Genomic DNA, 25,165 nt, shown 5'->3' with positions numbered 1-25,165 from the left:
CTGTGATGGTCTGTGTTGAGCAGTAGGTTGTAAACTCTTCAGAACAAGGGCTGCATTGTTTTTAACAAAAAGAAAAGGAGGACTTGTGGCACTTTAGAGACTAACAAATTTATTTGAGCATAAGCTTTCGTGAGCTACAGCTCACTTCATCGGATGCATTCAGTGGAAAATACAGTGAGGAGATTTATATACACACAGAACATGAAAAAATGGGTGTTACCATACACACTGTAACAAGAGTGATCACTTAGGGTGAGCTATTACCAGCAGGAGAGCCGGGGGCGGGGGGGGGAGGGGGAACCTTTTGTAGGGATAATCAAGGTGGGCCATTTCCAGCAGTTGACAAGAACGTCTGAGGAACAGTGGAAGGTGGGGGTGGGGGGGAATAAACAAGGGGAAATTGTTTTACTTTGTGTAATGACCCATCCACTCCCAGTCTCTATTCAAGCCTAAGTTAATGTATCCAGTTTGCAAATTAATTCCAGTTCAGCAGTCTCTCGTTGGAGTCTGTTTTTGAAGTTTTTTTGTTGAAGAATTGCAACTTTTAGGTCTGTAATCGAGTGACCAAAGAGATTGAAGTGTTCTCCAACTGGTTTTTGAATGTTATAATTCTTGACATCTGATTTGTGTCCATTTATTCTTTTACGTAGAGACTGTCCAGTTTGACCAATGTACATGGCAGAGGGGCATTGCTGGCACATGATGGCATATATCACATTGGTAGATGTGCAGGTGAACAAGCCTCTGATAGTGTGGCTGATGTGATTAGGCCCTATGACGGTGTCCCCTGAATAGATATATGGACAGGTATAAATAAATAATAATGAGTCTTTCAAATATTTATTAATTATTTTCAATGGGTTTTTTTTCAGTTCCACAGGGGATCCACTTATGGGGTGAAATAATGCAAGAGCTGCTTTCTCAATCTGCTTTAATTCCTGGGTGACAGAAATACTATGAAAAGACCAGATCCTACTTTACTTTGGCCCCATAAATGATTACGTGAGGCTAAAAACACCAACACACTCACAGATACTGAGCCATTCAGGGTATTTGGATTCTCAGAGCCCTAGAGAGTTCTTCCTTTCCTTTCCTTTCCTTTCCTTTCCTTTCCTTTCCTTTCCTTTCCTTTCCTTTCCTTTATAAATGCCCACACACCATGGTGATAGGTGCTTTAGAAATGCAGCTAGTGCTATAGAAGTGCTGATAAGAATTCATCTCAGGTGCAATTTGTCTGAAGTTGATGGCTTTACACCTAGGATAATTTGGCCTAGTAAAATATTATTTTTAGCACCCAAAATTATGCTAGGCACTCCACAGGAGACAGATACAGCCAATCCCTGCCAAAAAGAATTTACAATCTCAATTTTACGTATTATTCTCCAAACTTTTATAAGAAAGGTAGGACATTGTTCTTTCTTCCTGCCAAAAGATTTTACAAGCTGTGCTCTAGCCCACAAAATGGAGCCATAAAAGTTCAGCCAGTCTTTATTCTGCATAAACTTGCTTTGTGTTCAGTGAGGACTAGAAACGATAACCCAGGGTGAGTCTGTGCTTATAGAGAGTGACCTCATAAGACTAGAACTTATGATTGATCACAGAAATTTCAAAAACACTAAAAAAAAATCTAATGGGTTCAAAGTGATGTTTTTCTTATATAAGCATGAGCTTGTTCTCATCTGTGCAAAAAAAAAACAAACTCACTGAAAATGCCTGGTTAGATTCATAGCAGTTCTTGGTTTTATGAGTGGTGCTGACTCTGCTGATTTTCATAACAACCCCAAACAGTTTCTCAAGCGAATCAGATCATACAGGAAAACATGGCTGGGAGCAGGTTTTGCTTGGAAGTATTCAAAATATCAGGCTAAGAAAACTAAAATTAACTCTTTATTTACTGGGGTTAGCATTTCCTGGTGCCAGACATCAACGGTTCCAGACTTCAGCACTGACAAGGGTTAGGATGCTCAGGAGCTAGAAATCACAACTGAAAAAGATCTTCCCATGCTGCTTGTTTTGTTAAAATAACAATAACAATCAATAGTTTATGCTCTGTCATGTATTTGAGACATCTGTCATGTTTTAGCTTTAGATGAATGTGTGAGAGAATTCAGAAATAGCACAAGAAGGAAGCTCTCTGTGGTTAAATTTTTCAGTTCACTTTAATTGCTAATCATCTGCAGCAAATAATTAAAATACATTATTATATTAGTACCAAGCCAGAGGGAAATCCATCCATTGTAATGTTTGAGTAAATAAATCGACAAAATTTACGGTCCACCTACATGGAAACTTCAGAGCTGGTATTACGTGATGCCATAGATGTGCATTGTGCTTCGTGCTTTACAAAATGGATTAAGAGTAAGGTCAAGCCCCAAATCCATGGTCCCAATCCTCCACGGGATCCATGCAGTCAAACCCTTGCACCCATACAGAGTCCCACTGGGGTCATGGGTATGTCTACACAGGCCATTAAAGGAAGTCTCCCAGTCTGAGTTCACGGACTTGGGCTTGCAGGGCTTGCGCTAGCATTCCAGACATAGCTATACAGACAGCTCTTTGACGTTGCAGCGTGGGCTGGAGCTCAGACTTCCAAGCCAGTGCCCCACACAAACTTCCCTAAGCTTCAGAGCCCGAGCTCCAGCACAAGCCACAACTTCAAAGTGCTGTCTACACAGCTATTTTAGAGCACTAGTGAGTCTGTCACCCCGGGCTGGGAGGTTTGCCTCCACAGGCTGTATACACATACCCAATGGGACTGTATACATGTGAAGGGATGTGCACATATGGATCCAATTATAGGTTTGCAACCTAAGCTAAGAGAAGAACTATGGAAGGAGATGAAAACACATGGAGGAAAGGGAGGGAAGGATGGGGCTGAAGACAAAATGATTGTCTGGTTATTAAAAGGATTAGGAGTGTAGTCAACTCTCATGATATTTTTTCAAAGCACTCGCTTCTGGAGTCATGTGATTGTGTGAGACCCTTAGCTCTTTTTTTTAAAGTAAATTTCTAGCCCTCATGGCTGCAGAAAAAAAACTTGAAAAACATGAGCCTTAAAGGCTCAAACACCATGAGGCAAATACAAACATCCCAACATTTAGTTTTAGAATCTCATAATTTGTAAGTCACTCATGGTTTTGGGTGCCTGACTCATGAGTTTTGAATGGTTGGGGTAGGCATATTTGAGTTAGTGGCATACATCTAGATGGTTGCACTTTTCTCCATCACTAGATACATATGATTATAATTTATCATTTGAGACTTCCTTAAGAAATGGGTTTTGAGAAGACTGAGGAGGTGAAGTCAGTCAAGAAAGGTTTTCAAGGCACAGGGGGCTGCATGAAATAACACATTATGTTAGTCTCTAGAATTCACTTGGAAATGCTGATAGACAGCTATATAATTGCAACATGTTTTAAGTTTTCTGTTTTGCTTGACCACTTTTTGTAAGTTCATGCATAATAGGCCTGATTGAGGGTCCAAGATATCCAATAGCCATGCCCCAGTGAGAGTCCAGCTGCTTATGTTGCTGCCACCACCCTCACATCCAGTTGCATTTCTGGGACAGCATGCTGAATCCCAAAGCCCCCTTAATGCACATAGAGAGATAAGTATGTTTGTCATGGTGCTCACAGACATCACTGATTCTGCAATGGTTTTCCATGAGCACCAAGATTAATTTTTTTTAATATCATTGGGTTTGAAGTAACATGCCTATCTGTCCTTCCTGAAAGAGGGTGTGAATACGCTAGCCCAATTGGCCTAGCCAACAACCCAAATATTCACAGTGTAAGTTCCATATATACACTCATTCTTCTCAAAGACTGTACTGATCTTTGAAAGTGTCACCATTCACTTTTCTAAGTAAAGATACTCAAACACAATAAATTTCAGTGTCTGAGGTAATGATTTAATCCCCTCCTCTCTCTAGGATATTTGTCATCAAAGATTTACTCACATGCCATTCACTAACAGAAGCAATTGACAAGGATTGTGACAACTGGCGTATATTAACCCAGCTAAAGAACACAAGCCCTCAGTCTAGAGAAGAAGTGTATTATATTATTCAATTATTTCAACACCAACAATATGTCCAGCCCTGTACAAGATACAAAATGAAGTCACCTGCTCTGAAGAGTTTGCATTCTAGAAGATAGATACAGAGAAGACCAGATGCACTGGGCAGCACACAGAAAAGAATGAGCTGGAGGGAGGGTGGGAGGGAGTTCGGGCACCATGAATCGCTACTCTACTCAGCACTCGTGAGGAGGCCTCAGTTGGAAGGCTGTGTCCAATTTTTGGCACCACACTTTAGGAAAGATGTGGACAAATTGGAGAGCAACAAAAGTGACAGAAGGTTTAGAAAACCTGACCTATGAACAGAGGTTAAAAAATCTGGGCATGTTTAGTTTTGAGAAAAGAAAACTGAGGGGGTGACCTGATAAACAGTCTTCAAATATCTTAAGGGCTGTTATAAAGAGGACTGAGATCAGTTGGTCTGCATGTCCACTGATGGTAGGACAAGAAGTAAGCATCTTTATCTGCAGCAAAGGCAATTTAGGTTAGATATTAAGAAAAAAATTCTAACTATAAGGTTAGTTAAGCTCTGGAAAAGGCTTCCAAGGGAGATTGTGGAAACCAAAGCATTGGAGATTTTCAAGAACAGGTTGGAAAAACATCTGTCAAGGGTGATCTAGGTTTATTTGGTCCTGCATTAGCGCAGGAGGCTTTATGACTTCAAGAGGTCCCTTTTAGCTCCACATTTCTATGAATCTGTGATCATAACAGAAGGAGAGAGAGCTCTCTCTCAAACAGGTGTGTGACTGGACATGCAAAAGAACAGATCATACTTGTACAATACTCCAAAATCATCCGGTATTGAAGTTGGTTGAAAAAAATGGGAAAATGATGTCACACAAAAATTTAAAGTTGTTTCTATTTTGCAGAGTTTGACATGGAGCCATTCTTCCATTCACTACCTTTTCTGACATTTTTACTGAATTTTTTATTGACATTATTTTTAAAAATCTGCAGTAAGAAGAAAATGCTGTTTTCAGTAAACTAAACATTTTTTATAAAAAATTGAGAACATTTCATAAACACCAGACATTTTGATAATGCCAACAATTTTTCACAATTTTTTAAAAGGCCATTTTAAATTAAATGTCTTCTCATGCAAAAAATTGACCAGTTCTATCCATAATTTAACAACCTGAACTACACAAGATCACTATGGGAAGTCTGTGTCTGATAGTATTGCCATTAAATCTGATCAATGTCATCAAAGAAGGGGAAAAGCAAGAACTATTTCTTTACAACACACATTCCTGTACTATTATCAGAGACTATGGGGTCTTTAACTCTGGTCCACATGGTTCTTAGGAGCCAGAAAGTGCCAACCCACCAACAGTCACTAGCAATAGAAGCTGAACTGCTTGTTGGGTTGTTTCCATTAGGAGGAGAAATTGATGATAAGATTCAGGTATTCTTGAACGCAATCCTGTTTATTTACAAAGAATGTACTCAATATCCTGTTTCCCTGAACACAGTCAGAACAAAGAGAGGCAGTTCACTTCTTCAGATTCCAAGCCTCTTTTTCAGCTAACACTGTGCCCAGAATAATATCTCTCTCTCAGCTTTCTCCCAGGGTCACACTCACTGTGCTTCTCTGGCTGTCTCCTACCTTTCTCATGCTAACAAACGTGCAAATCAATTTAATGCCCCACCCTGTGGATTTGCAATCAGTTGTAGGGAAACTCCTTATTCTTCCTGAGTTAGTTCTTGCTCAAGCCTTCCCATGTGACCTAGCATGTTGGGCAGTGGGTTTTATTATTTCAGCTATCTGACTCCATAATGGACCTTAATCACATCTTCCATTTAGCCTGAATGAAAAGGGGCTAGCATGTCTATCAGCACAATATAGGAAAAAAAAGTGAAAACTTATCTTTAAAACTCACTGAATCTTACTAGATGCGAAGATACAGTCTTGCTGTAATCAAGAATGAAGCAAACAGAGAACAGGTTGCAAAGATTGCTGTTTTCAAACCTGATGCCTAATGTTCGGCACCTAAGTCTATATTTAGGCACCTAAGGCTATATATATCTACACTACAGACCTGTACCACTGCAGCTGTGCCACCGTAAGGTCTCCCATGTAATAGCTCTATGCCAACGCGCGAGAGAAAACAGTTAAGGGACACTTAGGGATCACAACAACCGTCATTTCTTTGGATGTCCAGGACAGATAGGGAAAGACTGCAGCAAACCAGAACGAAGAAATAAAAATCGGTGAATAAAAAAACCTGATTTTTGCCTGACTTGTGTCCTACAACTCACTAGAGAAAGCTGCTTAATAACATAAAAGTCCTTATTGGTGAAGGCATTTCTGTCTCTCTCCAGTTCTCAGCAAAACTCCATATCATCCATGCCAGCAAAACCTCTTTTGAGACATGATTCCCTTCTCAAAGCTCCCAAAAAAGATCACAGAGTACTATTTAAGGGACAAAGGCAAATTGATGAGGATTCCGAAAAGGCATTGTCAGAAGAAGATGAGCTTGTGCGATGCCACCTGACTTGCTTCTCTGTGTTAAAGACAAATTCTTTGAGAGGGAAAGAATGAGGGGGCTGTGTGTTATATTTGTTTATGATGCTAAACATGTCTCTCTCTCAATCCCTCCCTGCGCCCACTATAACTTATAGCCTTGGGCCTGATCCTGCAAATCATTACTTATCCTATAATCCAGGGATCGGCAACCTTTGGCCCACGGCCCGCCAGGGTAAATCCCCTGATGGGACAGGACGGTTTGTTTAGCTGCCGCGTCCACAGGTTCGGTTGATTGCAGCTCCTACTGGCCGCAGATCACCACTCCAAGCCAATGGGTGCTGCGGGAAGTGGTGCAGGCTGAGGGATGTGCTGGCCTCTGCTTCCCCCGTTGGCCTGGAGCGGCGAACTGCAACCAGTGAGAGCCGCGATCGGCCGAACCTGCGGACGCGGCAGGTAAACAAACTGGCCCGGCCCCCCAGGGGGCTTACCTGGAGGGCTGCGTGCCAAAGGTTGCCAATCCCTGCTGTAATCCTTTCTCCTGTGAGTGAGCCAAAAAAAAGTCAGTGGATCTGCTCATATCAGTGCAGACTGTCATAAATAGTAACCGATTGTAGGTTTTGGCTTCTTATTGGTGGTCTCTGTCAGCAGTGAGGACTGAATAGGTACAGACACTGGACTGTTGGTCTCACCAGGTCAAAGATGAGACAAGCCGGCAGGGTAGTGAGGGGAAGCTGGACTTCTGTTGCTGCCTGCCTTGTAGGCAGCAGACACACAAGATTTCAGAACCTGTGGCTGCCATCTCCCTGCATTTAGGTAAGTTTAAACAGTGGTTCTGTTGAAAGAAGAACTAGCTGGCTGTGAGCAGTTGCCTTTCTCAATCTGCTCTAAAAGACAGTCCACACACTGTGCAGAATCAAAACTCACCCTCTTCCCATGGGATGTAGCCTTGTTAACAGAGAAAGGAACTGAAAGATAATATGAAGTCCCTTCCATGCCTTCTCACTAGGTTTGGTTGCTTCTAGGGTTCCTACCTCAAAGTCGTTCAGCGAAGACGCTAGTTCATCCATCAGATTCACAGACTCTCTTTGGGTAGAAGGCTATTCCCATCTTCTTTATATCCATAAACCTCACCTGGTAAGGGAGTCTTGCTGACTCACTGTTACAGGCCCCACTAGGATCCAAAACACTAGCTACTAGAGCAGATGTGGGCAAACTACGGCCTGCGGGCCACATCCGGCCTGCGGGACCATCCTGCCTGGCCCCTGAGCTCCTGGCCCGGGAGGCTAGCCCCCAGCGCCTCCCGTGCAGTTCCTCTTCCATGCAGCCATTCCACTGCGCGGGCAGCATTCTGGGCAGTGGGACTGCACGCTCATGCAGGGCAGCGCAGCAGCATGTCTGGTTCCGGCCAGGCGGCGCAGTGACCAGCCACGCTGCTCTGAGCAGCATGGTAAGGGGACCGGGGCCGGGGGGTTGGATAAGGGGCAGGGGGTCGCGGGGGGGGCAGTCAGGAGACAGGGAGCAGGGGCGGTTGGATGGGGTGGAGGTTCTGGGGATGGGGAACTGGGGGGGGTTGGATAGGTCAAGGGATGGGGAACTGGGGGGGTTGGATAGGGGGTGGAGTCCTGGGGGGCGGTTAGGGGCAGGGGTCCCGGGGGGGGGCAGGGGACAAGGAGTGGGGGGGTTGGATGGGTGGGGGGTACTGAGGGGGGCAGTCAGGGGGCAGGAAGTGGGAGGGGTAGATAGGGGGTGGGGGCCAGGCTGTTTGGGGAGGCACATCCTTCCCTATCCGGCCCTCCATACAGTTTCGCACTCTAATGTGGCCCTCAGGCCAAAAAGTTTGCCCACCCTTGTACTAGAAAGTGTTCACAGGAGAATGCTTCCAGACTGTTACACATGCCATAGCGCATACTAATCTAAACATCGCTACCATTTTGAAAATAGTTTAAAATATAACAATTTTAGGTTAAAAATAATCTGTTATGCTTGAGGAGTAGATTCTCTCCTGGCATTACCATGTGGATTGTTATATCACACTATTCTGTGTTTCTGTCCATAGTAATTGTATATCACATTATTACAAAGACCAAATAACACATAGAATGACATTTACTAATGCAAACCCCCACCTCAAAAAGCCCCTTCAAATCTGCCACACATCAAAAGAATATGAAGCTAATAACAAACGTGAAAGGAAACAAGCAAGATTGACCTCTGCACATTAAGGGGCCTTCTAATCTCATTCCCTAATGTGCCTGATCTGTTGCACTTTGACATGTGGAGGTCCTACTTAATTATGTATCCCTTTGTTTTAATTGATTGGACTATTTAAGGGACACCAAATTAAAACTTACACTTCTCTCTGGAGCTGCTTTACCTACTAGTGTTACAAATAGCACCTAAAATTATGCCAATTAAAAGAGATTAGAAAATAATGTTTCTCTGTTTTGTCACTTTGTTCACCCTGTGCACTTGACAGCATTTTGTGTACAATTACTTTTAAATGTTCTCCCTGCAGTCAATCACTTCCTCCTGTGCAGTGTGGGTCTTTCACCCACAAAAACAGGAGAGAAAAAAATAAAAATAAGAAAATGGGATTGAAAAGCCACAAAAATTAGCCAGGGGCTCAAGGGCACTGGACCCAGTGGGAGCTTCACGTATGCTAGGAGTGCAGGTTTGGGTCCTTGATGTTCCTTAGGTGTATTTTGCTGTTGCTCATGAATAATTATCAGAATGACATGGAGTATTCATGTCTGTGGTAAAGTAATTTATTTGAGCATAAGCTTTCGTGAGCTACAGCTCACTTCATCGGATGTAGCTGTAGCTCACGAAAGCTTATACTCAAATAAATTGGTTAGTCTCTAAGGTGCCACAAGTCCTCCTTTTCTTTTTGCGAATACAGACTAACACGGCTGTTACTCTGAAACCTGTGGAAAAGTGTTACTAGACAAAGCACTATACCCAATCACAAGATGAATTGTCAACAGAAAATAGTGCTATCAGTAATATGACAAAAACAATTTTTTTCGATCCTCCAGCCATTTTTCTGTTCCTCCTTTGTATAAGAAAAAGTGGCATGCCATTCAGTGGTTAATTACTACCATTATCTGCCTCATCTGCCTTGAAATCAGCCTGTCAGATTTTAAGAGTTTTATTATGTAGCCAGGAACTGAGCTTTCTGCAAATAGAAATGGCAAGATTTCTCTTTTCATGTGAGCATTTGGAAAATTCTTGAATGCTTCTGAAAACATTCATAAAGCCTGTTAGGCTGGAAGTTAAACTACTGCCCCTAACAGAACAACAAGTAATATAATTGTAGCAGATCTAATGAGCAGTAAGTGGCCTTCCATTCAGAGTTGTGGTCCCCTATTCCATGGAGTCTGAATATAGAATCTGTTAACATCCTTTTTTTTTTTTTTTTTTCTTCCTATTGCTTTGCAAGAAAATGCTGCAAACAAAGAAGCCAGGTCACTTATCAATCTATCAGTGTAAACTCCTGTAATTCTTCACCGGAAAAGGCAACACAGAATCTTACTCCTTGGGTTTTTTAAAACTTTTATATACATCTTGATATTTCTTGTATACGCTACACAGTCTCTGACCCTCAGCATTCTCTGCTGGCAGAGTCGGGCTTTGACACCCATGGATGACTGTGTAAAAGATAACTGCCAGATCCTGCTTGCTAGTCTACAACTAAAGGGAAGAAGTGCTGTGTTTACCTTAGGCGTTGGCTAAACAAGAGGCCATTCCTGATGTTCTATCAAAAAGGTGCTGGAACAGCATGAGCATTCACCTACAAGCCAGCCCCAAACCAAAGAGGTTTGGCTAGGAAGTTTACGACATCTTGAGTCTCCCATTCAATAGGACAGCCTCGCTACTGCTGTGCATAGCTGTGGGCAGCTTTACATCTATTGTGTGCCCCAGAATCCTGTACAAGTGCTGCCACAGCCCCCCCTTTGCAGCGCTGCTGCAACCAAGGCAAAGGATGCTTGCTGGACACATTTGGAAAAGAAAAGGCACTTTCTGCAGATGAGTGAGTGGAAGTAGATACTACATGTAGCCCTCCAAAAGTCTTCTCTCCTCCTCATCGCCGGGAAAAGCAATGACATTGTCTTAGGCCAGCCTATTATTCAGGAATATTTTTCATTGTAAGAACTTAGGGGAAGATTTTCAAAGACATGAAGAGCAGTTAGGCACCCAATGTCCACTTGGATTTGGGTGCCTACCTGCCCTTCATCCCTTTCCCCTTAATCACAGGTACATATGTAACCTTTGGGTGGGATAGAGTTCACTTCATTACACTTCTCCAGTGCCTACAAAAACCCCAACTCCCATAGAAGAGTAGTTGGAGACCCAGAGTTCAGTCTCTAAGGATTTTCAGCATGGATTGCTCAGGGTCAACCTCCCGACATTCAAGTCCCAAAATAAACTAAAGAAATGAATTTAATTAAATAACTTTATATTTTTGTAATCTAATTTTTACAACATAACATGGCTATGTTATAATACACAGACATTACCTTCACAGTTATACATAAACATATATAAAGAAAACTAAAATTAAAATCTGAACCGTTCAGTCCCCACAGAAATACAGTGAGAAGAAACTGAAACTTCCCAAAAGCTTAGGGCTTGTTCACCTAAGTCTCAGTTTGAGGCTTTGATCACCAAATCTATACAGTCTGCTGAGTCTAAAACAACATCTTCCCTCCACTTGCTTGTAGGAATCTTCAGTTGGAATCCATGCAGACTCTTCCTCTGCTGAAACCACTGCTAGTCAGTCAGCTAACAGATTAACCAACCACTCAGTTAAGTGTACAGATTTAAAGAAAATACAAAACTGAGACTAGCAAAATAGAAAAGACTCTTTCCCCATTACTACATTTAAAGAAAAGTTGGCGACTCAGACTAGTTGAGACAATTTAGCCAGAACTGTTTGGCTAAAATTAGGATGACCAGATTTCCCGATTTTATAGGGACAGTCCCAATTTTGGGGGCTTTTTCTTATATAGGCACCTATTACTCCCCACCCCCTGTCCCGATTTTTTACCCTTGCTGTCTGGTCACCCTAGCTAAAATCAAAACAACATTCAAAACATACAATTAAAAGAGAAGTCATTTTTCCCTCCCAGTTTCCCTTTGCTATAATTAGCATTGCCCAGGCTTCCCTGTTAGAGGGTTAACAATATCACTGACCTGCTGCAAAATGTTTCAGAGTTAGGGACAACAGGCTGCTTTCTGCTCCTGGGCTCAGCTTCTCCCAACTCACACAGGGCACACAGCCCCCCGCGAAGCAGCTGCCCTGACTGCTTGCCCTCATGGAGTCTGACCCCACCAACAGGGAACCTACTGGAGCAGACCCAAAACTACCACACCCAATTCCAGAAGCTTCTGGATGTGGAGTGCTTAATCTGCCTAGCAACACTAAGTAGATGTCTTCACTGCTGCTATCGAGGCTGCAAAGCAGAGCAAAGAAAGGTTGGAGCTTGGGACGCTAACCTCCAGACACAACTACTTCCTGTTGTTGGTGATAGGAGTGCTTTCCTCTCCGTCTTCAAGAGTTTTCCATCTTCAGAATGAAGGTCTCATCCGTATGGGTGGTTGCCCTGAGCTTTGACATTCTGGACTGGTTCTGGTCTTTGAAGTTGAATGTAGCAGGTATAAAATAAAAAACCTGGTTTGGTTAGGGAAAAATAAAAACAACCAATGAACCAGACACGGCTCACTCCTACCTCCCCCAATGGGTCTCTTAAGGAGATATCTCCCTATTAGGCTCATGGGTTACACATACACATGTATGGATGCTGCCTGTATACTGATGCACGTTAGTTTCTGATTTCTGTGTTGCAGCAACTAAGCGTGGATTTTTCAGAAATGCTCAACATTAAACTTACTCTGTTCCCATTGAAGTTACTGGTAAAATTCCCATGGACTTCAATGGAAAGAGATTTAGGCCAAGGCTAAGTACTTCTGAAAATCCCACCCTATGTATCTATAGTTACAAGGTGCAGTTCCAGATGATAAACAGAAACTGAAAGTATTTGAAGAACATAATTAAAATTACAGTGAACCCTATGTTCTTCTAGGACTGGCCTAGCTCATTGGCAGCAGTTTTGTCCAGGACCAGGAACAATTCAATGAAGAAATAAAAACAAAAACATTAACAAATTCTGCATGCCTCATATTGGGATTAGACAGTCATCTCCTCACCCAGTGTTTTATGTATCCAAACTGCATTGCGTGTCTATTTTAGATTGTAAGCCCCTGGGAGTAGGCACCATAGCTTCCTTTCTCTCCTGTTGTACACCAAAGATACTGCCAGCATTCAATAAATGATAATAAATAACTGGTCAGTGGAGCACTTTGGGTCTATGGTGAGACGAGGAGGAAATTTTACCAGTCGCTTATTTCTCAAGCGACTCCTAGCAGCTGATCTGATTTTGGAATAGCATTGGTCTTGGCCTCATTAAGAAAGTCATTTTCTTTCCCTCTCTAACTTAGTAAGACACTTGTAATCACAAGTGTTTGGCGAGAACAGCAAAGTAATAACCCCTAGAAGGCTGGCATTTTTCAGACTACCAATCAAATGCATGGCTAAGAGGTTGTATAAATATGTCTGCAGAGAATTAATCAGGTAAAGTGCTGAGACTGTTGCAAAGGCAATGTATTCAGCCTTTGAAGGATGAAGACCCTGGCATTATTCTCTATAAGTGCTGTTTATCTGAATGCCCTTGCCATAAAAGCATGTTGTGGACTATCTGAAACTTCAATCTGTGTATTTACTTTGGGAAGGAGCAGCCTGCAATGCTCTCTACTATTCATCTTCACACCAAAGAAATATTGATGAGCTCCCTCAGAAAACATGCATAAACATTGGAATGCTGTAAATCCCTCAAGCAGAGACTGCATACCAACTCTGTCATCAACAATCGGCACGTACTCTAATTGAATGGATCAAGTAGGAACAATAATCATATCACCAGGATGTGAAGCCTTTCAAAATCTCCAAATAGATTGAGAATCTAACAGCATTGCAATTAGGTAGTTGGACAATATAGCTTTCACAGAGACTGCTTTCATTAATTTTGGTTCACATGACAGCTCTAAAAAGGATTTGTAGGTAACTCCGATGCAAAGAAATGTCAAAAAGTCAAAAGTATGTGACATGTTACAAGGTCAAGCCAGACTGAACAAAATGAATGACTTATTTATGCAGCTTCTTCTTTGCACAGCACTAACTAGGAGTCTGTGACATTTATTAAATGTCCTCTTTCCTCTGTATAACACCTGTGTATAAAATTTTGCAGAAGAATTAATAAAGATGTTAATATGTTGCAACCCTAATGCTGAATTTCAAATGTTGCTGGAAATCCAATAATTATCATGCCAAATATTGTCATGCCTTTGAATAGCAAATACAATAACCTGTGATAAAAACTCTTTTTTGAAATGCTCCATTTAATCCTACAAACCTGACATTTTTCATGGAGGTGCCACAGTATATTATTAAGGCCTGTACATTTGGTGTTCCTTGTTAAAATTGTCCCATATCAAATAATTTCTCTGTGATGCCATCTATCTGTATTTGTCCACATATATTTTTGTCATAGCCTTCCCATAGCTATTAGCTATAGTAGAGGCAGGATGATGAGTGGGCTGACCAGGGGACTTGGAGTCAAAAAAACCTGGTTTCATTCCTGATTCTGACACTGACTCACTCTTTGGCTGTGGGAAAGTGATTTAGCTCTCTCAGCATCATTATTTCTATTTGTGAAAAGAGGATAATTTTAACAGTAAATTAGACCACATGCTTGCCTAGGTACTGTGGGGAACAATACTTCACTGAGAAGGAAATAGATGGGATGATGAAACAGATCTTTACCTTCTTTATCATCTGTGACTCCATAATGATACTTACTCAACTTTATAAAATGCCTTAGGATCCTTTTAATCAGACACGTGCGCATTTCTTGTCTACTACTTGTCCTTCACTATTGTTATTAAACAAATGTGACTCTCACCCAGTACATGCTGCATCTTTATGTTCCCACTGTTCAGACTTCAGATGAAACAATCCCTTTATTTTGACTTTTCTTGTCGAATAATAGATCAAAACTGATTTCAAAGATTCCACCCTACAACTCTCAGTGATAGTTGGAGATTAAAGTTGATGACCAATGTTATCTTTTAAAATGAATGGAAATAAAAATAGTGAAATGTATTTAGAGTATTGATCAGAAGATAGCACTGTGCCAAACACAATAGCAATGACTGTCTGCTTGCAATAAACTGACTTCTCTCTTCTCTCTGTTTTGCACAGTCCTGCTACGCCAATCCTCACTAGAATGAGCACAAAACAAAATGAGTAACTGCTTTTGTACATCAACATTAAATGGAAAGAAGCTTGGGAAGGAGCCTTCAATGGAGAAGAATGTTGACAAGTGCAAAAATGCCTGATTGGTAAGAGCTGCCTTCTAAACATAGATCAGCCAGGCATGGAAGTGATTTTCTGAAGAGAAATGCAATCATGGATTACACACCAGCTCATTAGAAACTGTCACTGAATACAGCATTCAGAAGACATGCATGAAAAGTCACATTTAGGGAATAAATTAAAAGGGATGTAGTTGTTGCTAGACAAAACTTATGTAATATATGCATTGAAAAGGTTTGTAAACTCATTTTTTTATTCAACTGAAAAGCAAAAAGCTTTAAAACCTTTCACAGTAGAGACACAGTTAACTCAAGACTGTTTCTGTTCCAGTAGCCAGGAAACTGATAGGACATCACTCTTAAATAAGCATTTAGAAATAGACTCTCTGAATGTTTCCATCTTCTAGAGGAAAAAGTATTACTGCAGCATTTCTGCACTTTGTTTATTTCACTGTATAATAAATTGGTTAAAAATGTAAAGCTTCTCGATTTTTACTGCATATGTCTTCTGTTTCATTTATGTCTGTAACAAACTTATAACTGAAGAATTATTTCGGACATATATCGTAGTTCTGTGAAGGCCTATATACAATAAGTTACATCTTTCTGAATGTCATAATACTGTTGATTCCCATGCAACATAGACTTGCTCCTATTTAAGGTGGCAAAATAAAGCCACTTATTTACAAAACGAAAAGGGAGGGGGAGAAATTACTTGACACCTGAAATGTAACACACAGCTGCAGTTAAGCACTTTTGTATTTTTTCCTGTTCTATGTCATATAACCACTTAATGAAATCCAATGGCCTATGTTATACAGGAGGTCAGAGAAGATGATCTAATGGTCCCATCTGGCCTTACAATCTATGAATCTGTCTAGTAAACAGGTACATTTTACGGAAAACTGTGTAAAAGCTCTGAGCCTGATTCACTGCTATGCTCTGGCTGCTTTGTGTGGTGTGAAGCAGCTGGAGCACAGCAGTGGCCGTGGCCCTTCGCATTTTATTTTGCTTATGTGGTGCGAGAGGCATGTTACCACCGAGTTGTTCTGACTTCAGTGCAACATTTTGTTGCTGTTCATAAGGTTCCTTGCCAGGCAAACTCATTCTGGAAAGGAATTGAATAGTAAGAGTAGTCTGAGGCCTGGGATGTGATCAGATAATTATTCTAGAGAGGAGTATTTTAGAAGTGAGCAGCCTTTGTGTTCCCTGATGCAATTCTAAGTTTGGGAGAATTGGAACGCCACTATTATACTTGCTGACATTCAGAAAAAGTAGCTAGAATAACAATTGATTATTATTACAGGCCCCAAATAACAAATAGCTCTCGAAGAGGGACAGAGATAAAACATGCTTTTAACTTCTGGTTGTAGATGAGCCACTGCAAAACAAAACTCTTCTGCATCTAAGTGCATGAATCTCAGTTATGCTTCTTTGGCTGAAGACAGTCTGTGACCAAACTGTCAATAAATAATGACTAGTTATTAAATAGCAATTTTAGCTGTTTGTCAAGGTACCTGTATGGCCCTGATCACTATAGTAACTGAACACCTAACATATATGCTTGCCAAATAAGTTTACAGATAAATTTGGGTGGGATTTTCAAACACTCTGTCCCTTAGCCCAAGTCTGCATCCATTGTAGCCAATGGGAGTTTCCACTGACTTCAGTGGATGCTGAGCACCAATGCTGAGCACTTTTGAAAGTCGCACCCAAAAGTTGTCCGCCAACATAAATCTATTCCTAGTCTCTGTCACCAAAATAAAGAGGAAGGGTATAACAAAAGTGACTTACGTGAGTGGGGTCGGAAGCTCATTAAGGCCCCAATTCAGCAAGGTATTTAAGCATGTGAGTAATCCCCCTGAAATCAATGGGACAACTCACATGCTCAAAATTAGGCACATTTAGGCCCACCTTGCTAAATGGGGTCTTAATAAAGTTTGTCATCATTTACCAGTGTTGGTATATCATAGGCACACTTTATTCTCAAAAGTTTGTAAAGAGGTTTACCTGAATGTGCTACAGTATCGTTGTAATCATTTATGCCAGGGGTTACATTGTATTCTTGGATTATTGCAGTCATGATATTTTTTTCCTGCAATAGAAACTACATTAATTGGGTTTCTCTGTGCCATGCAATTTTGTTACTGCCTACTGAGTTTTGCATCATAGTGATTGTATCACGAAAAAGCCCACTTTAGACATATACAAATGTTGAAAAAAATGTGTCATCACAAGACCTTGTGACTCTACTATTTCAATTAAAATGTACCATATGTACATAAATAAAGCAAAGTTACAAGGATGTACATCACTAAATGTTAATTAAGTCTACATAGTATGTTTTTATCTTTTTAAAAGTGAACGCTTTCCCATTCCATTCCATTGTAATGTCAAAAATGTGTGCAATTTTTTTTAAAGTCAACAAACTGTAAAGAAAATTGTTGGAATACCTGACTTTCTGTAAAAAACTAAAATAAAATAAAATGACTACAATAATTTTTCTTACTTTAATATATGCTTAGCATTAAAGTACCTAATAAATGTCCATGATTAATTTTTGTAGCATACTAAAATAGAGTATGCTCATGCTTTTCTCCAGTTCACCTGTGGTAATGACTGCTGGTACTGCAATCAGTGTCCCCCTTTCTAGACCCTATCCAGGCCCCACCCCTGCAATGTGACGCATAGGGATACACCCCTGTGCTCATGTGGAGCCCCAGTAAAGTAAGTGGTCTCTGGATGGGCACATGGACTGTCCAGACCCATCATATTTGCAGGCTTGGGCCTTATTTGTTAAATGCTCTTCATTCTCTTATTGTAAACTTGGTTTCATAAAATGCAAAATAATCAGGAGTTGAATACAGTAAAGCCATCTACATATAGCAAGGTTTTCAAAGCCACCCAGGAGATTTGGATGCCAAGTGCCCATTAATTTTAATAGATTGATTACTCCTAGGCAGGTTTGTAAAGTTCAACTTAAATATTTTTGTGGAACTGAATAAAGCTCAGCGATTTTTTTTTTCAATTCCAGTTTATAGTTCTGTCACAAATGGCCATTCTGTAAACAGAAACCAAGTAATAGCTTGATTTCAGAAAGCATATTATATCATCTCCTTTACATTGGCCTTAAATGTTTTTAAATTATTGAGGCCCCCCATTGTGATAGGCACTGTACAAATACATCAGTAGTCATGGTCAAAGAGCTTACCATCTGATTGTTAGTGTTGTGCAAAATCCTTATCATGAAATGTGAAATATCTTTTCTGAATGAGATTAAACCTAGCTAGCTCCCTTCTCTCATCTCTGATTGGCTGCCCAGGTCAAATTTACTCCTGCAACCCCATTAACGTCAGTGTATTTTTGCCTGGCTATATCAGGTCAGGATTTGGATCTTCAGGTCTGTTTGGAAAAACAAGAAGATAATGTCTGTCTTCGGCAAGATCTCCCCATGGTAAAACTGGTTCTAAAGTCTAAGGGTGCAAATCTTCACTTACAACTGCTGCATACCTCCTAAAGTCAACTGGGGTTGCAGCAGATGCAAACCATTGCAGAATTTAGCCCCAAGAAGCTTTGTGAGTTTTATTGGTAAGTGTACAATAGCTGTTGCATCCGCTACCATACTCCAGTCCCTACATGACGTCATGTATGACTGTAAATTCATTTGGGATATAAAGACAAGCTCTTTGGCTTTGGTCTTGAATTTTTTATCACAGAGGGCTTGTCTTCACTACCGGGGTAAGTTGACTTAGGTTACGCTACTCCAGCTACGTGAATAACATAGCTGGAGTCGACATAGCTTAGGTCGATTTATCCCAGTGTCCTCACTGCACTGCGTCAACAGGAGACACTCTCCGGTCGACATACTTTGCTCTTCTCAGAGAGCTGGAGTACCAGGGTTGACCAGCGAGCGTTCTGCTGTCGACTTAGCAGGTCTTCACTAGACCTGCTAAATCGACCCCTGCTGCGGCAATTGCAGCAGCATCGATCTCCCCGTAGTGAAGACAAGCCTAGTGGCTTAAGTCTGTACTTTCAAACTCTGAACACCTGCCAAATTTTGCAAACTCTGAGCACCTGCTACTGTTCCGTAATATATATCTTCTGAGGATAGTCCCAAAAAGATTATTAAAGTACCTTTAAGGCTGATCAGCGTTTGTGCCTAAACAATAGGACAACGTCTTTCATATGTTATGAAAGTGTCATTAGTTTCAGCTGGGAAACCGACTGTCAGTGATTTGAAGTGAAACAAACTGTCCAGTTAAAAAAGTAAAGCAGGATTCAATTTGTACAGTTGATATATGTATATGTCTATGGTGAATAATTTCTGAGCTAATCCTCAGAGTGGAACATGGAGCAATTTTCCCCTCCACTAAAGTGTATGGGGTTTTAAATATGTTTTTCCTTTCCAGGTATTTTTGTACAGAAGGGGATGGTCTGGCCCAGGGTTGTTATATTAGCTGACAAAACCTGCACAGGTTAATGGTTAAAATGCACATGCAGCCATTCCCTCTGGTGCTGTGCGCTTCTGTATTCTCACAAGCTAGGCCTCATTGGGTCTAGTTAGTACTTGGATGTGAGAGCTCAATGGAAACCCAAGTGCTGCAGAAAGTGGCATTTGTGGTTTGGTAAGTGATACTTGTTCCTTAAAATCAGTATTGAACAAATGCCACAGCCCTGATTACTGACTTCCAGTGGAAATTAGGTCCCTTCCTGCCTATGTGGCTTGATCCTGCACCCACTGAAGTGAATGGCAAAGGCCCCATTGACTCCAATGGAGCAGGAGCAGCCCCCTAGTTTGTATATCATTTTGTTACATTTGTAAAACACTTTGGGATGAAAGATGTTAAACACATGTATGGACTCATTCTGCTCTTATACAAACCAGTTTTACACCAGCATAACTGAACTGATAGTTATTCCTGGTTTACACAGGTAAAAATTAGTGCAGAACCAGGCCCTTAATATTTATTATTAATCAAACCATGAAACAAAAATTGTCAACACCCCATCTCCTGGGTTATATTCCTATTCCATCTGCTTGAAAAATATTTCCACCATGAACATTTTCAGTTTCAACAACTCAAGATGATCTAGAAGTATATAAATGCCATTAACAGGTGTAATCAGTTTTCTATTATAAGGCTTCCCAAATTCAGGCTTTAGGACAGATATACAGGAACTTTTCTGTTGTTCCAACCCAGATTCAGAAGTGAAGCCTGACAAAGGAGGAACTCAAAACTAGATTTCTGGTGGCTTGAATCATATTCTCAGCTCCAAACCAGAGATTTCCTTAGTGACCGCAGATAAACCACTAGCTCAAAATTTTCAAACTCAGAAGCCTAAAGTAAGGCCCTGAATCTATTTAATATGGATCCAATTACTCTATAATAATCCAATCCAATTAATACTGAGTTAAGTGCCTGTGGTGAGATGTACAAACCCCAAACTGGAGACAAAGGGGTTAAGGAGCTGCTCTGGGCCTAAACAGCCCTGCCCCATCACACCTGCACAAGCTGGAGGCACAGCTTAAAAAAGGGAAGCAGAGTAGCTCAGAGGTAGGCAGACAGGGATCAAGTCACACCACAGCTTTTCCATTCCTGCTGCCCAGTGATATTGACCTGAATCAGAGGGTCTGTAAAGGAGGGGCTGGTGACTTTTGAAGGTCAGAAACTTTATTTTTATATTCAGTTCTTTCCCTGTGAGAAAAGGGGACACTGATAGGAAGTGATCCAGGGAGGCAGCTGTACAGCACCCCAGGGTACAGGACTTAGCTGCCTACCACTGGGCCAGAGATTGGAACCTGGTGGAAAGGATGGGCCTGGGCTTCCATAACAGTCCCTAAAGAGGGGACAATGACAGAAATCTATCTGTCAGCAGCTGAGGAAGACCCTGACCCAAGGGGGAAGCCCTGATGCCCTTGTTGATTTATGATGAATTCTGTATTATTGGACTCTATGTATTGGACCCTGAAAGGGGTGGATTTGCATGTGTGACTCAGACAGAGAGCTGAGCTGCTAAAAGGACAGACCACCACAGGGTGGAGGTATAGCGAGAAAGGGGAATGCCAGGGAGAAATACAGCCTGCTACACCCCAGCCTGACCAGTAGGCAGCATCTGTGGTTAGTATTCCCCTTCACAGGGCCTGAGTGAAGTCATCCAGATTGGAGAAGTTTTGGTTCTGATTGCCCTCTGCCTGAGCTCCCTCATTTGTTAAGAAATGGGAAAACAAATATGTACATCACAGGCTGTGCTAGGAAGCTAAATAAATGACTGCAACGATAGTGCAATGTTCATTAAGATTCTCAAATGGCCGGTGCTACAGAAAGCAAAGGATTATTATAATGTGGCAGAGTAAATAGGGTTAGCTGGCTGGGTTGCTGTGAAAACTGAGGGCAGATGCTTGAAGAGTTTTCAGGCTTTATTCTAGGTTAAATGCCATCAGAAAAAGAGCCATTTTATTCAGTGTAAATGAATACCCTCCCATGTTTCAGAGTGAGTGCACATGGAGGATAAGCAATCAAAAATACATAAAGTTGTTAATGGTTTTAAAGGGCTTGTTCTGGTTTTTAATTTTATCAGCTAGACATAGTGTGAAAATGCCTCATTTTTAAGTATATCAATCCATTTTGAATTAAATATAGTTACAATGGAATCTAGGGCACTAGAAAATTCTTCAGAGGCAAGATAATTTAGGCATACAGAAACCATTTATGGTATGTGACATTTACTGTTTTGTGTACATTTATGTTGCCATCTAGTGGCAGATGTTTTAATAGGCTTTGTTAATTCAAAATGGTTTCCAGTCCCTATTTTTCTATTTGTATTTATAAAAAGATCAGATCAGTAAAAATAATACTTATGTAAGCTTACATGCCTGCCATAATATGGACAAACCCTTTGACTAAACTGGCAGTGTAATAATTTGTACTGCAAGTTTACTATAAAAACCGTTTGAGATGGGAAGAAATTAAACTTAATTTTTATTTGCATTCCTGGAGTGAGTAGAGGCTAAACCTTGAACTGGTGTGGATGAAAGCTTTGTCTGCTCAACCATTGGCCAGCACAGTTTAGGTCCATTCACTCAACAAGGGCTCTTCAGAGACCGTGTTTTGCATTTCTCAGACAGCAGTGATACTGATTCAGCTTTTCCCCCATCTGACTCTGCACTCTTTCCTGGACCTTACATTCCTTGTTGAACACCACCCAGCTTCAGATTCAAATTCACAAACTTAGGGTTCATCTCCAGGTTCACACTGCTGTCTGGTAACCGTAACAAACACTTCACAGAAATGCCTGTTATTTCTTCAACACCTTTCTCTCTCCTCCACCCATGCAGCTTCTCCCCTCTCTGCAGCCAGGTGTTCAGTCCAGTGTACTGAATCTGCAGGCTCACTGCTGAGGCCCTTTCCCGTACCTGAATGATCTGAGGAGCCACAGGTCAGTAACTGGGTTCAAGGGAAAATGAAAGTCTGTATCAATCACCTCAGCCAATAAAGAGTAACAGGTGGAAGGACACTGGACCTTCTTAAAAAGCCGGTATCAGGGACCCTCTGCCCTCTTGAAGCTCAGCCAGGAAGCAAGAAAGATCTTCTGTCCATATGCACCCAACATACCGAAAGGCCTAACACCTCTGCAAAGGAGAAGAAAATGGCTGTGATTGGCTGGAGAGAACCAGTACACAGTGAGCATAAAGCCAAGGCAGGGATAGAACTCTAGACCAGTGTGTGAAGCTAGGGAGGAAGAGCTGGGAAACAGCCCAGGCCATGTTGCACTGTGAACTTACAAAAAGACCTTCCAGGCCTTCAGAAGATTCATGGCTGGGAGCACCAACTCAGTGCTCAGAAGAGGAGTAAGGACTGATAAGAGCTGCCATTTAAAGAACTGCAGAGGAACTGCATGAGACAATGATGCTAAAATGTAGAGTCTGCTCACCTCCGATGCCTTTAGAAGCAGCCCATCTGCTACATTCAGGCTGATGGAGTCCAAAAGAAACTGGAGAGCAGACCAGTTATTGAGGCTCTGAGTGAATGGGGGCCATGGGAGACAGCAGGGATGGGGGAGGAGGAGCCTCAGACACTGGAAAGAATACTGAAGAGGGCTGAAAGGAGCAGCAGCTAAAACCAAACTACTATACTAGGAATAGACAATACTACTGGTCAGTACATCTCCAGACATTCCTTGAGGGAGCAGCAGCAGTTAATGGGGTTGCTGCATTAAGAGGGCCCAGATACTAAGATAGTATAGATAAGTTGATGAAGTAGGGTCAGATGGTAGACCAAAGGATATAGGCTTTCAAGCAGCTTTGCAAGGATCAAAATGTGCCAATTAGGTGGTCCTGAGAGGAGCGGGACATTGGGTTTAGGCACTACTTCAAAAGAGAATACCTCTGAAATGAGCTAAAGGTAATTGTGTACATCTAGGAACAAAGAAGGTAGACCATGCTTACTGCGTGGGGGACGCTGTCCTGGGGAGCAGTGACTCTGAAAAAGATTGGGGTTTGTGGTGGATAATCAGCTGAACATGAGCTCCCTGTGTAATGCTGTGGCCAAAAGGGCTAATGTGATCCTTGGATGCATAATCAGGAATATCAAGTAAGAGTAGAAAGGTTATTTTACCTTTGTATTTGCTGCTGGTGTGACCACTTCTGGAATGCTGTGTACAGTTCTGGTGTCCACAATTCAAGGATGTTCAAAAACTGGAGAGGGTTCAGAGGAGAACCACAAGAATGATTTAAAGGATTGGAAAACATGCCTTAGTGATATATTCAAGGAGCTTAATCTAGTTATCTTAACGAGAGAAGGTTGAGGATTTGACTGTACAATAGAAGAACCTACATGGGGAACAAATATTTGATAATAGGTTCTTCAATCTAGCGGAGAAAGATATAACATGATCCAATGCCTGGAAGTTGAAGCTAGACAAATTCAGAATGGAAGTAAGGTGTAATTTTAACAGTGAGGGTAATTAATTGAAACAATTTATCAAGAGCTGTGATGGAGTCTTCATCCACTAGCAATTTTAAAATTAAGATTGGATATTTATAAGATTTATTTATATATAAGATATTTATAAGATATTTATATATAAGATTGGACATCCTAAAACACGTTCTCTAATTATTACTTTGGGGAGCTTCTATGGCCTGTGTTATATAGGATTTCAGACTAGATGATCACAATGGTCCCTTCTGGACTTGGAACCAATGAGCTTAGGGAGCAGCATACACCCACAATGCAAGGCATGAGGGATTGTGATTAGGGATGGTTAATCACATTAGGGACTGGCAGAGGCCTGAGCCCTGTCATCCTACAGGAAGACCACTCCAAGCAGCGATCCTGGGGATCACTGACATAACTAATGACAAAGAAGGTTATGCAGCAAGTCTCCAATGGGACCATCTGATTCTGTCAGGAATGACAGGTGCAGTCAACCTTATCCTGTATGGTCAAAGACAAAAAGCTTCATGACTCTCTTCAAGGAGGGATGAACTGGAAGGGATGCTCCCAGGTACAAGGCCATAGGTACTCACAGGGTAGTGGCAATGTATTACTACTGCAAATCAAACTCAATCAGTTGCTTACAAATTTTGGTCCATGCGCTCCTTCCCGCTGGTCTGCAGAATGAACTGTTCTGAGAACCAAGCAGTGATAAGGTGAGGTATTGGGTCAGGAGGCTATCAGTTCATGGCAGCTGCACCTGTATTCCATCTCCATGGTTCCATCAAGAGAACTTCCTCTTAGGCTTTTGGTTCCTCAGCCATCAGCTCTCTTGGGTGGAGACACACATCTTGCTCCTTCCTGACTGGGATATTTCCAGGCTGCAGAGTCCTCTGCCTACACTGTGAATTTCCCAACAAGTCAGACTGCCTCAGCAGGCCTGCTTTGCCTTCCTTTCTCAAAGCCTATAAACAGTGTACTTGTTCACAGTTAAGTTACCACACAGCTCTTTCTAAGCTAGCACATGTATCCTTAAGGTGAAAGCATTTCAGAGAAAACATATTAGAAACAATAATAGAATCTGCATGCATGCTAATAAGCTTACCAGAGATCACCCCAGTTCCAGCAAGGGCTTGGCCAGGTGAATAGTCCTTCAAACCCCATCTTGAGATTTTCTGTGGTCACAAATTCACTAGAGCTGTTAGCTCAGAACAAGCACATCCCTAAATCTGTGGTTTTTCTCTTTTATACAGTT

At 41.5% G+C, this 25,165-nt stretch overlaps 1 protein-coding gene across 5 annotated transcripts in view; it reads left to right on the top strand.

The window, feature by feature from the left end:
* The window catches only part of LHFPL3 (LHFPL tetraspan subfamily member 3), a 399,847-nt gene extending 382,388 nt beyond the window's left edge, over positions 1 to 17,459 (top strand). For all 5 annotated transcript variants that reach the window (XM_073328518.1, XM_073328515.1, XM_073328517.2 and 2 more), the window contains one exon: positions 14,862 to 17,459. Coding sequence is in view for 2 of the 5 variants with exons in the window: in XM_073328515.1 (XP_073184616.1) it covers positions 14,862 to 14,890 (29 nt within the window). In the remaining 3 variants the exon portion in view is untranslated. The remainder of the gene's footprint in view (positions 1 to 14,861) is intronic.
* The last annotated feature ends 7,706 nt before the right edge of the window (positions 17,460 to 25,165 follow it).

Source organism: Lepidochelys kempii, chromosome 1, assembly GCF_965140285.1.
Source record: "Lepidochelys kempii isolate rLepKem1 chromosome 1, rLepKem1.hap1, whole genome shotgun sequence".
In the NCBI taxonomy this organism is placed as follows: domain Eukaryota; kingdom Metazoa; phylum Chordata; order Testudines; family Cheloniidae; genus Lepidochelys; species Lepidochelys kempii.
The sequence above is the reverse complement of the archived record's forward strand: the minus strand, read 5'-3'. Positions and strand labels throughout refer to the sequence as shown.